The 13480-nt window shown below is 42.5% G+C and overlaps 1 protein-coding gene across 4 annotated transcripts in view; it reads left to right on the top strand.

Annotated features, from left to right (window-relative positions):
- LOC126282502 (protein transport protein Sec24C) overlaps positions 1 to 13480 on the top strand; it is a 108154-nt gene that overhangs the window by 34247 nt on the left and 60427 nt on the right. For 2 of the 4 annotated variants that reach the window (XM_049982179.1, XM_049982188.1), the window contains exons 4-6: positions 5792 to 6799; positions 10324 to 10491; positions 10788 to 10967. In XM_049982179.1, coding sequence (XP_049838136.1) covers positions 5792 to 6799; positions 10324 to 10491; positions 10788 to 10967 — 1356 coding nt within the window. Of the gene's footprint in view, positions 1 to 5791; positions 6800 to 10323; positions 10525 to 10787; positions 10968 to 13480 lie in introns of all 4 variants that reach the window. The other 2 variants (XM_049982162.1, XM_049982170.1) reach the window with 1 other exon arrangement.

The raw sequence follows: 13480 nt of genomic DNA, 5'->3' as shown, positions 1-13480 counted from the left end.
CACAGCTCTACCAGAGTATATTTCCATTTTTCCACTGCTTCTCTTCTAAATTTGCACACAACGCAATTGTGTTACAAGCAACTGCAGTGCATATTAACAGAGTGGTGTTGCCTGCCATCTTGAACTTTGACAAAAGTACCCATTTTTAGTACAAATTTGACAAATATTTGATCATATTTCTTTGTCAAACTACTTGGTGTGTATTTGGAGTGGTGTAAAGTAGGGAGTATGTAACTGAGTGGCAAAAGTGAGGAACGAGACGTTCACATAATCTATTGTAGTTGGTGAAGAATCTGCAGTCTGTGGACGTTGATGCTGGTATATGCTCAGAGTTTCTGGAACCCAACAGATGGATTGTGCCATATTCACCAATTTTAAAGAAAATGTTCGTGCACCCACAAATTTGGAGTATTGTAACAATTCAAAGTAAATTAGTGATTCAGATACATCAACGAAGGAAGCAAAATGGGAGCATTCAGTATTTTCAATGAACTAAATGGAGGTGAAACGATACAGTACCATTTGTGGGGGTATATCGGCAGCAATGAGATCATTTGGTACATTCTCAAATTTCCAATTCACAAATGACATCCTACCATCATGAACGTCATTGTTCATTTGGAAAGTGGCCAAAGAGTATACTTCAACAGAGACAGCATCCCCACTTTGGCTGAGAACCCATTGCACACAATGTTGACAGCAGTCTTTCAGCTATGTCAGGAGGATCCATTTGCAAGAAATTCACTGTCTAGAGGTGCCTAAATGTTAAACGTCAGAGAAAGTTTTCTGCAGGAGAGAAGTCTGCAGAATGTTACTTCCTCAGGATGCTTCTGCATCTGGTTCACAGACCACATACCTTCCTGGAGCTGCAAATGGTAAACACCTTCATGGAATTGAAAATGGTAAACAGTGACATGGGCACAATGTTTAGCAGCTGTCTGAGGTTTGCGGATTACAGATGATACTGTCATTTATCATCTAGTAAAGTCATCAGAAGATCAAAACCAATTGCAAAAAGATTCCAGTAAGGTATCTTAATGATGTGGAAATTTGCAGTTTACCTTGAATGATGAAAAGTAGGTCGTCCACACAAGTGCTAAAAGGAATCCATTAAACCAAATCAAAAGGCTGAAAATTCAATTCAATCCCTAGGAATTACAATTATGAACAACTTAAATCGGCAAGAACACACAGCAAATGATGTGAGGATGGTGAACCAAAGACAGAATTTTATTGACAGAAAGTTTAGAAGATTGAGACTATTGCCTACACTTTGCTTGTTCATCCTCTTTTGGAGTACTGCTCCATGGTAAGGGATTGGCACTCCAGAGTAGCCGTGTAGATGTTGAGAGACATGTTATAAGTTAGGGTTATATGAAGGAGACGAGCACTGGGATAACACAATAGGCAGTGTCAAATTGGTGTACCTGTCTCAGCACATACGGAACCTCTTTGCTGTAATATTGACAACATGCAGCCCATGTAATGCAAGCATAGTGTGAAAAAAATATAAGCAGACAATGAGTGAGGACATACTTACCACAGTCAGGAATGAAAATCTGACTGTATCCATTATCGTGAGGCTGGATATTTTTGACCAAATGTTGATTGTAATCAGGAACAAATGTGTGTCCCTGAGCAACAAAATTTTACTTCAGCTTGGCATGACAGCTCAAAAATACAACCAACTAGAAGTAATGCAGACTTAATAGATACACAAAACGAATTAAGTTTGACAGTTTGCATGTGTATGTAGCAACCAAGAGGCCACAACTGAATGAGAACCAGAAGCAGGCATATGACATTATCTGGATTGTGTGTCACAACAATGGGGTGGCATCATTTCCCTTGATATGCCCGGAGGCACAGGCAAAACATTTTTAGTAAATGTCATTCTCTCTGAAGTTGGGGGGCAGAGTGAATTTGCTCTCACCATCACCACCCAGATGTTGTGGTGACATTACTGGAGAGAAGGTGGCCAGTCTGTTCTGCACTTCAGTTACTGCTTGACATACTGCAACATGAATATCTGTTGTGCAGCATAAGCAAGGCCATTGGCAGTGCAATGGTGTCTAAAGACATGGAAAGTGATTGTGTAGGATCAGCGCACTATGGCACACAGGAATGCTGTTGAGGTGCTGGATGTAACTTTGAGGGATATAAGAGGTAACAACAACATGACGAGTGGCACTGTGGTACTAGTGTATAGAGACTTTTCTCTAAGTTGCCAGTCACTGCAAAGTATGCACTTGCTGAAACAATCGATGCATGTCTATGAAATTCATTTCTGTTAAGTGTGGAAAATGTCATTGAAATAAAACATGAGAATATGTCTCAGATGACATTGCAGGAGTGTTCTTGGAACAGTTACTAGGAATTGGAAGAGTACCTGTTGACACAGCTGATCTTTGCACTGTGTTATCTAGTTCACATATGGTGTATTCATGGATATTGCAGATAACTTTTGCACCATGCAGTGGCTGTGATATAGGGCCATTTTTGCTCCTAGAAATGACACTGTCATCAACGTAAACAGTACGTACTAGCCATGTTACCAGGTGAAATTCCTGAGTAAATGTCTTTCAATACTGCAGTGCATGCTGATGAGGCTGAGGCTGAACAGTTCACAGTGGAGTCTTTGAACTCGCTGGATCTTATGCTGGTCTGCTATTGCACCACCTTTCACTCAAAGTGGGCACTGGATCTTTCAAACGGAATATGGCTGTGTCTTAGGAAGATGCTGGCCAGTGTGATGGAGGCCCCTATCTTAACAGGGATGGGGGAGGGTGAAACTTTGTGCATTCCTTGAATACTGCTCATTCTAATAGACCTCTCCTTCACCTCCTGGAGACGTAATTTCCTGAATGATTTGCATTTGCGATTATGATAAATAAGGCTCAGGGGTAGACTGTTCAGTACAGTGGCTTTGTTGTTGTCATGTTTCTCTCACGGACAGTTGTAAGTCATGTGCTCGAGAGCAAGCTCATCCCACAATTTGTACATCTTAGCACCTGGAGGTACAACAAAGAACATTGTGTGCAAGTGGTCTTAATGAAAATAAATATAACTTCCAAATGTGTGTACTGCATACTGCTTCCCGTGCTGTAGATGATCTACATCCACTCATCTTGATACGGAACTTTGAAAGCAAATCGCACAATGTTGTTACCAATTACACAGATTGGAATAAGTAACCAGATTGCCTACAAAGAGAGACATTGGGAGGTTGAAGTGGACTGTGATTGGAAGAGGGGGGGGGGGGGGTGTATGTCTGCAATATGTATGTTTAACACGTAAGTGAGCGAAGTTGAAGTTAATGGGCTGCCAGCTGTTCATTGAGTATCATATACTTTCTTCCCATTGGCTGCCTCCAACTTGATGCGGAAACACATTGTTAAACATCTGCTCTGTACCACAAAAAAGTACAGTGTTGATGGCCCTTTATAAAGTTGAACTACATTCCCTGTGCAGCACTTCAGTCTGCTGGATAAATATATTCCTATTTAAAGTTGTGGGATGTTCTGGGTCTCTGCAACATACAAACATTAACAATATATTTTAGTTCATGTATGTTGATTAATTATTTGTATTTTTAGCTTCGTGTACTTGTTGCAGAAATAGACATAAGAAAGTGAGAGTTCTAGTAAACTACAATTGTTGCATTTCAGCTTCTTCTGTGTCTGCAATGTTGAAGATGTTTTGTAAGGACATTATATGGCTAGTAAGACAAAATGCTTGACAGTGGCCGTGGAGCCAAAATATGCTTAAAACATCAGAAAATAGCATCTTAATGAAGTCTTTGAATACAACAGTGTTTTGGCTAATTACAAATATAATTATTGCAGTTATTTTTGTGTTTTTACTAGAACTAAATATCAACAATTTGCTTTTTGAGTTAATTTATCTGACTGACATGAGCAGATAACTCCTCCGCAATCATACAGGTACTGAAGAGTTAGGTTTTAGAATTAGATTCTTTGTTACTCATTATCTAAAAGACCAAATTGAGTCCTTGGATCAGTGACACTGTTGTGGTAGCTCTCTAAAGAAGCAGTTATGTTTTAAACTCTTAGTAGAAAGAGCCAAGTGTGAGAAGAGCTCCTGTCAAAAGTGTTGCTTCTTTCAAAGTAATTCAACAACTTGTTACACTCTGTGTGTTTAGTAAATTGATGTAGAATCAATAACATGCCAAATAAATTCATAAAGCAGATAAAGTACTGGTATGTTGCACTTTTCTTTTACTGGAGTTCTCACATAATTTTTCTAGTGTACAGAACTGAGTGTAACCCCTTTAAATACAGGCTTTCCTGTACACTGATCTTCCAAAACATTATGACCACCTACCTAATAGCAGGTATGCCCATGTTTGACCATGGATAACAGCGGCAATGTGTAATGGCATTGAAGCAATGAGGCCTTGATGGGTTACTGGAGAGAACTGGCACCCCATCTGCACACACAAGTCACCTCATTCTCGTCAGTCGTGGAGAAGAGGCAATGAGCTCTGACACCACGTTCAGTCACGTCCCAGATGTGTTCAATTGGGTTCAGATAAGGCCAGTTTGGGGGCCAGTACATCCATTGGAACTGGTCATTGTGTTCCTTGAACTACTCCATCATATTCCTGGCTTTGTGATATTACACATTATCTTGTTCAAAAATGCAACTGCAATCGAAACATAATCATTATGAAGGAGTGTATGTGGTCTGCAACCAGTGTAAGATACTCCTTGGCCATTATGGTGCCTTGCACGAGCTCAACTGGACCCACAGATGCCCACATGAATGTTCCACAGAGCATAATGGAGCCGTCACCAGCTTGTCTCCATCCTGTAGTACAGATGGCCTGTGGAAGATACCAGATCTGCGCCCTCTCATCAGTATGAGGGAGGTATCTGGATCCATTCCATCCTGTAGTACAGATGTCCTGTGGAAGATAACAGATCTGCACCCTCTCATCAGTATGATGGAGGTATCGGGATCCATCAAACCACACAACACTCTGCCACTTTGCCAACATCCAGTGCCAATGGTCGTGTGCCCATTTCAGTCATAGTTGCTGATGTTGTGTTGGTAACATCGGTACATGCATGGGTTGTCAGCTCTGGAGGCCCATTGTTAGGAATGTTTTGGGTATTGTGTGTTCACACACACTTGTACTCTGTCCTTAGTTCTGCCACAATTCACCGCTTGTTATGTTTTACCAGTGTGCCCAGCCTATAACATCAGACATCTGTAATGAGGGATGGCCGCCCCATCCCACAACGTCAAGATGTGTTTTCACCTTGGTTTCGCCACATGTTGAAGACATTCAATATTCACCACAGCACTTCTAAAACACCCAACAAGTCGTGCAGTTTCCAAAAATGCTCACACTGAGCCTCCGGGTGATCACAGTCTGCCCTCTTTCAAACTCAGATATATTATGCACCTACCGCATTCTACACACAGACTGCAACCTCACTGATACTATTTGCACTGCGCATGTGTCTGGCTAGCAGTCATATTCCTCACACACTGGCTGATCAGTGTATCTGCAGAACCTCAGCCACATTTTTAAGTCAAACAATAGTAGCATATAGTAATGACTGTATAGGAGTAAATTATTACTGCAGTATAAAAAAGTTGTAAATGTGAAATTGAAAGACTATACTCAGAGGACTGTTTGCAGGGAAATGAATCATGCTGAAAATATTTTGAAGTGTTTTAGTGATGGTGAATTTTACAGTGAATCTTAGTGACGACAAAAAGAACATACTATCACTGTAGTTGGCTATTTTCTTCTTCTCAGGTTTTACCTGGTGCTGGAGGGGGACCACCAGGCAAGCCGGGCTTCCCTAGTTCTCCTGCACAAGGCCTGGGAACATACGCTACTCCCGGGTCACAACCAGCACAGCAGCAGCGTCCATCTCCTGGACCGTCGCCTTCACCGTACATCAATGGTCCGGGGAGGGGACCGACACCAGTGTCGAGCCCACAGGCCTTAAACCCATCTCTGCAGTCCTCCCAGCTTCCTCCTCAGGGTAGTCCAAGACCACCTCCCACCCAAGGTCAGCATTCGAGCCTGCCGCCCGGCCACGGCGGCACTGCGCATCCACAGACTCACCCCGGAATGTCGTACGCACACGGTAGCCCTCTGCCTGCACAAACAGGCCCACCAGGTCACCCACCAACACACGGCAGACAGATACTTGCACAGACAAACCACGTGCAACCACGAGACACCACTGGTCCACAGTTCAACCAGATGCCACCACAAGGCAATGCTCCGCCACCACTACAGTCAGGTTCTGTGCCTCCACAGTCCAGCCACCTACCACCACAGGGCGGTCCCCAGGCACCACAGCCACGGTACGGGTTCACACAGAGTGGTCACATTCCATCGCAAACAGGTTCTGTGCCTCCACCGCAAAATGCGACATCCCCGCAGGGCAGTCCTATGCCTCCACATTCAGGTAACGTGCCTCCACAGGGCAGTCCTATGCCTCCACATTCGGGTGGAATGCCTCCACAGGGCAGCCCAATGCCTCCACACTTAGGTCCTCCATCTCACCTGAGCCAAGGCCACTCAGGGCCAAAACCTCCGGGACCACCAAGTGGCCAGATCCCTCCCCAGTACACACAAGGCAGCCAATTCCCCACACAGGCCTTCCAGCAGGGACCTCACCCTCCGCCTCCAGGACCTCCCATGCAAGGTCAAATACAGCCTCCACTACAAGGAGCCCAGGTTCCTGGAGGACCTTACAGGGGAGGACCACATATGCCACCACCACAAGGAAGTTACCCTTCATCACCTCAGGTTGGTAGATTACTGAATATACTTTGGAGTTGTAATATTTGACATTTAAAGATCTATGAGGGGCAGGCAAATGAGAACCAAACATCCGCCACAACGAAACCCTGGAATGGTTTGATTGGAAAGTAATCACCAGACATATTAAGACATTTATTCCACTGGCAGATGAGATGATCAATTTCTGTTTCATAAAATGTTGTCAGCCACTGATGGATCCATGATGACGCCTGCTCTGGCACTCCTTTATCTGACTGAAACAGATGTCCATGCATCTCTTTCATCAGGTTTGCATCGATTTGAAAATCATCTGGGCTGTACAGATGATGTTGCAGTGTTTCCTAACCATGTTGCTGAAGCGTAGGCTTCATCCGATTGGCAGTGTGGGGATGGGTGTCATCGTTTGACAGGATGCTTCCATCTGGCAGCATTCTGACAGTCCAGGGACAAACTGCCAAGCTACCAGTGGAAAAAATCCCACATCTCCCCTGCCAAAGAAATCCGAAGCAGTTCTCACATGTTCCGGTCAGGTCATCTTGACCTGTTTAGACTGCAGGGCTTTCTGCTCATTTAGTTCCCTGAGTGTGAAACCACAGTCAATGCACAGCACTGTGAATAGACTTTGTAGAAACTGTGATGCCCAGAAAGTGTCAGACGGCATTGCCCTGTTGTGCAATAATGCCCACCCCCATATTGCTCGTTGGACGAAGTCTATGCTTCAGCGATTTTGTTGAGAAATGCTGCAATGTGTTCCATGCTGCCTGCATCTCCACTGTGTGAATTTTGCGCGATTGGTGACCTGAAGAAAGACATGAATGAATGGAAATCGGTTTCAGTTGTGTGAAGAATGTAAGAGTGGGTGTGGTTGTGGATCTGTCAGCAACCAACCACATTCTATGAAACAGGAATTGATCATCTCATTTGATTGTAACCATTCCCTGGTCCCATTGAGGTGAGTGTTCAGTTTCATTTGACTGCCCCTCATACATAGCATTTGAAACGTGGGTTTTCTATTTTGTAATTTTATCATTTTATATAAACCTTTCACTATTACAAAATTTTCTGGACACTGCAGTCTCTCTCCTTGTTGGTCTCTCTCTTTCCCTGCACTCTACTATGAAGGACATACTGAAATAGGAGTATTCTAGATACCTCCAGTGCCTGTTGCTGGGACAGCTATCACAGACATAAAAAGTTATTTTGAAATGCCTATAATCAATTATTTGGTGTGTAAATAAGCATAGTGTGTAGAATTAAAACAGGTACAAAATAACTGGAGAGATTCCAGTGACCAAGGTTTTCTGACAAAGATGCATGATAGCACCTACAGTATGTAAAACATAGTCTAAACCAGCTATAACGACATTGAAGGGACGGATGGTTTATGGTTGTTAAAGCCGATAGTTACACAAAACATATTTTTTATTTGTTTTTTGATAAAAATTTCATGTCTGTAAATTTTAGGTTGCCATAGACTTAACCCTTCAAAAAGTAGAGAAATATAATACACCTACAGTATTTGTGCTACAGCATTTGTGGAGAGGAACTGAAGAGGAATTTTTCTTATGTTTATGCAGTATGTACAGCAATAAAATGTCATTAGAATGTAAAAACATTTAATAAGTGAACAAAGAAATACTGACAATGTCAAACACGATCTTGGACAATGGCTGACATAAAATGTTGAGCATGTTTAACCCTCAAATGGACCCACAGATTTTCACAACATGAGCAGACGTCTGGTGTGCTTTGTACACACGTGAAGAATAGAGCTCTCTTTATGTTCAAGGTAAACGTATATGAGCAAAATGACAGTTTTGTCTTAGTTTAATTAAACAGTAATGAAATAAACTTATATTACATGAGCTAAATCACTGTTCAATTAAACAATAATACAATAAACTGTCATTGCCTCACTTTGTTGCTGCGTACAAATGTTACCCCATAGTAATGGGATCTTTGGACCACTAAACAACAGTGTTTCATCAGATCCCTGCAAAACACATATTCGAATACTAATTATCTCAGAGGCAACTGCTTCAATGTGGGATTGTGCTCCGAATTTGAAATACTGGTCATTTTCTAGCACAAATTGTAAATTTTTTTACGAGCAAAGACGATAGCATTGTGATATCGCCAATCTCAAATTCTCAACATACAGTGGCTCAGCAGAAAGCGAGGTCACCTGACCGATTCCACAGAGTAGTGGGTGGTGCTTATCAAACACATCTAACTTTCCCACCTGTCAATTGCTGCTGCCCTAAGTTCATGTGATCCATAAATCAGGGCACCTTCGGCTAAAGCAGTGTCAGAGAAGACCAATCCCCCAATTTGGACCTTGGGGTCGGATGTTAATCACCCGATCACACCCCAAATAAGTGACTCTGCATATGAGGTTTCACATTGGGAACACTCAAACTGACACAAGAGGTCTTGCTGCAGGTTGGTGATCCGGGTCATATGCGACTACTCGAGGCACGTGGGCTGCCTGCAACTGTGCTGCTCACCCAGGTTTGGTGCCCAAAATACTGTGTGAGCAAATGAAATAGGTCCTTAAAAGTTAAATTTCTCGGGCTCAGTTAAGGACTTCAAATTTTTGCACTATTTCATACAACTCTGCACTACAGGACAATAATGAGATGGCTGTATCAGTTGGATTGACAATACATCTTACCTGGCAGTGAAGCAACAAGTGGTGTAGGTAATTCTCTCACATTTCCATGTAGTTGCCAAAACTGGCAAAAAGCATCAGGGATGAAGGCTTCTCTGCAACTGTCTGTCCCAACACCAGCGGGTGTGAGAGCAGACCAGTTTCGCTGAGCAACTCCTGCATATGTTCCTGGTGCAGTTCCTCCTGGAGACGCAATTGTCCCTGCCAGCACTGCAAAATTTCCGGGACCACGGTGGGCACAAATTAACACAATGGAAAAAAAAATGTTACATGCATAAGAATGTCCTCCATCATCAGTTTTGTGTCTGCTCGCCATGAAAACACTGCAAAACTGTCCTGTAGCTAATGGTGGCTTGACTACGGAAGCAAGGGATTGGGAACTGGTGTGTGTGTGTGTGTGTGTGTGTGTGTGTGTGTGTGTGTGTGTGTGTGTGTGCGCGGGGGGAGGGGGGGGGGGCAGTGGAGTGTCTGGATATTGAGTGGAGATGGGTACAGAGAAAAGCTCAAGACCTGACCAGTCCAAATGACTAAGCAGTTAGCATGTGTGGAACCAAGAGCATGGTGTGGTGTGAGGGCCAGGTTCTCATCGGTTGAAGTCAGTGTAAGAACTGGCGGGCCTGCACTGTTGCCATCAGCTAGTAAACACCTGGGCCAGAGGCTCTGCATCCACCATCTGTGGCAGATTACCACACTATGCTGCCACGGGACCCATGCCAGATCGTCTTGGTGCCATCTGGTGTGGATTTTAAATCCTTTTATGCCTTCTTGATGTTTGACAGCTGTTATCTTCAATATAAATCTTTATATATTTTTTTGTGTTTACTCTGATGTAGTGCTGATTGTCAATTTTGTACTTCAGGAGGGCTACTTGCCACAGCAGGCAGGGTATCAGCCACCACAGGCTGGTGTTGGTCCAGGCGGCAGCTACCCACCCAATCTGCCTGGCCAGCCCCAGCCACAACCTGTGTATTCACCACAGCAACAACAGCAGGCTCGACGTCTGGACCCTGACCAGATGCCAAGTCCTGTGAGTAGCTTACCTGACCAGATGCCAAGTCCTGTGAGTAGCTTCTTTTTTTTTTTTTTTACAATTTTCCCTCATATTTGTACTGAACAAGAACAATTTTTAGGTATTGCATCATACAAATAAAATTCCTTAGTTATTAATGTATCAACTTGTACATTGTTGTTCCTACACATAGTTAAAGTCCTATATTGTAATATGTGCCTGAAAATGATATAATAAGATGATTTTTTTGTTGGGCTATTTGTTTTGTTGCTTTTGTTTCTTGCCAGATATTGACAAAAACTCTGATTTTACAGATTCAAGTTATGTTGGATGATCAACGCAACCGATCAGGTGTCTTCATAACAAACCAGAAAGGTTTGGTTCCACCTCTTGTGACAACAGACTTCATAACGCAGGACCAAGGAAATGCCAGTCCGCGTTACCTCCGTAGCTCTATTTATAATGTGCCTGTTACTGCTGAAATGATGAAGCAGGTATTGTGTTGTTGTTATTTTTAAATAGGAGCTAAACACAGCTTTTGAAAATTATTTGACATTTATGTGTACTGGGAAAGATCAGCATAATGTCTGTGTCTGATGTATTTTGTAACTTTTTACATTTTTAGTGTCTCTCTGGGGAAAACTCACTCACTTGTCTAAAGAATCCTCACTAGTTTCATCAACTGAAACTAACCACACAAGATTAGAAGTTGTGGGGAGAAAAGTCTGAATGCGATATGGAAGTTACAAAATCTGATAATGCAATGCCTCATTCTGTAGATAATAGAAGTTAGTGAACTAAAATGTAGATAAGATAAAGATTTCTTACTGACAAATGTAGGTTAATATCAGCAGCAGGTAACAATGATTAACTGGTGTTGAGTTCATTATGAACTGGAAGATAAGGTAAAGAGTGAGTCAGTGATGGGGTTGTTCTTATCAGAATCGACAGTAGACAAATGCCAGCAACTATAGCTGAGGTATTTCTGGTATACATGACAACATCACAAGTGTAAGACGAGTAATGGGACAGAAAACTTAGAAAGATTCTTCGAATTCTGGAATAAATTTGAGCTAGTAATAGCAAATACATTGTTCAACAATCACAGCAGGAGGAGTTATACTTGGAACAGGCAAGCAAAATTTGAAAAATTGAAATTGGGTGTATCCAGGAACAGGTACAGAAACCAATCACAATTTGGTAAAAATGCGGAGTAGCTGAGTAGCTTAAAGTATAACATATCATCAGGAATAATTATTGTGTAAAGAACTAGGATACTGAGGTGGTGATGAGAAATGATGACATGGGTTTGAAGTTCTCAGAGGCTGTAGATACATAGGTTATGAATACTACAGCAGGCAGTTCAGTTGAGGAATGGGCATCCCCAAGAAGGGCCATCATCTGCATCTACATTATTATTTGATTTTAAACAGAAAATATTCTACTGAAGATAGCTTGGACCAGTTACTTCTGCTCCTATACGAGTTCTCAGAAAATTTGTTTCCAACTGCAGTACAGTAATCAACAGGTAAAAAGAAGGTAGCTGTGAAGAAACCTATGGTAGCAGCAGCAGTCATTCATTTAATCAATGAAAGAAGGAAGTATTAAATAAAAGATAAGTATACTGCAGTATAAGTCACTTACGAATGAAATCAGTAGAAAGTTCAGAGAAGCCAAGGCAAAATGGCCAGAGAAAAAGTGTGAAGAAATCAAAAAGAAATAGACATTAGGAGGTCAGATTCAGTTTACAGGAAAGCCAAAATTACTTTTGGTGAAATTCAAAGCAATGGCATGAACATTAAAGAGTGCAAAAGGAATCATACTCTTGAATACAGAGGAGAGAGTGCTATGGTGGATAGAGTTAATGGAGTGTCTTTGAAGGCAAGGAACTGTCTGCTGATGCGATAGAAGAAGCAATAGAAATAAGAGTAAAAGACATGCAGGATCCATTATAAGAGTCATGGTTAGACAGAACTTTGGAACATTTTGCTGTCAAACATGGCAGAAGAGATAGGTAACATTCCTTCAGAATTTTTCAGAATCATTGGGGAGTGGCTCCCAAGGATTATTGAAATTAGTTTGTAGAATCTTTGAGAGTAGACATACAATCAAATGTTTGGAAAATCCTGAAGATCACAAAAGTATATAAAATGTGAGAACTATCACCCAATCAGCATAACAGGTCATGTATCAATGTTGGTTACAAAAATGTAACAATATAATGAAAAAGATAGTATCTCTGTCCATGTCAAACATACCAACCACCAGCAATAACTTCACTTCAACAGCTGCCACCCATTCCATACCAAGAAGTCCCATTCATACAATCTAGCCAGCCATGGACATCGCATCTGTAGTGACAAGTGATCCCTCTTGAAATATATTGAGGGTTGTACTGAGGCCTTTAGAGGTCGTAATTACCCTCCCAACCTTGTACAGATACAGATCTCACATGCCTTATCCTTCCAGCCACCAAACACTTCCCAAAGCCCCGAGGAGCATTCCCCTTGTGACTCAATACCACCAAGACTGAAGCAACAGAATCACATTGTCCACCAGGGTTTTTGACTACCTCTCGTCATGCCCTGAAATGAGAACAGTCTTATTCACTATCCTTCCACTCCTCCCACAGTGATATTCCACTACCCGCCAAACCTGCACAATATCCTCATCTATCCTTACACAACCCCTGTTCCCAGCCCCTTGCCATTTCCTTTTCCACTAAACCTCTCCCCCCCTCCTTCGTCTAACCTCCCAAGTGCACCTAGGCGCCCCATTCTCCACCTCGTCCGTGCATGCTCCCAGCAGCACTTTGTCTCCCGCCCCAGACTCCTTACCCCCACCCATTTGCCTCTCCCATAACGCCCTGCTGCTCACAGTCTGGCTCTAGCTGCCAGACTGTGTGTGTGTGTGTGTGTGTGTGTGTGTGTGTGTGTGTGTACTTTGACAAATACCTTGTTGGCTGACAGCTGACTTTCCAACAGTTTTTTTGCCGTTCTGATTCAGC

Source organism: Schistocerca gregaria, chromosome 1, assembly GCF_023897955.1.
Source record: "Schistocerca gregaria isolate iqSchGreg1 chromosome 1, iqSchGreg1.2, whole genome shotgun sequence".
NCBI lineage: Eukaryota > Metazoa > Arthropoda > Insecta > Orthoptera > Acrididae > Schistocerca > Schistocerca gregaria.
Note: the sequence above shows the minus strand (reverse complement) of the source record. Positions and strands in the feature narration are given on the sequence as shown.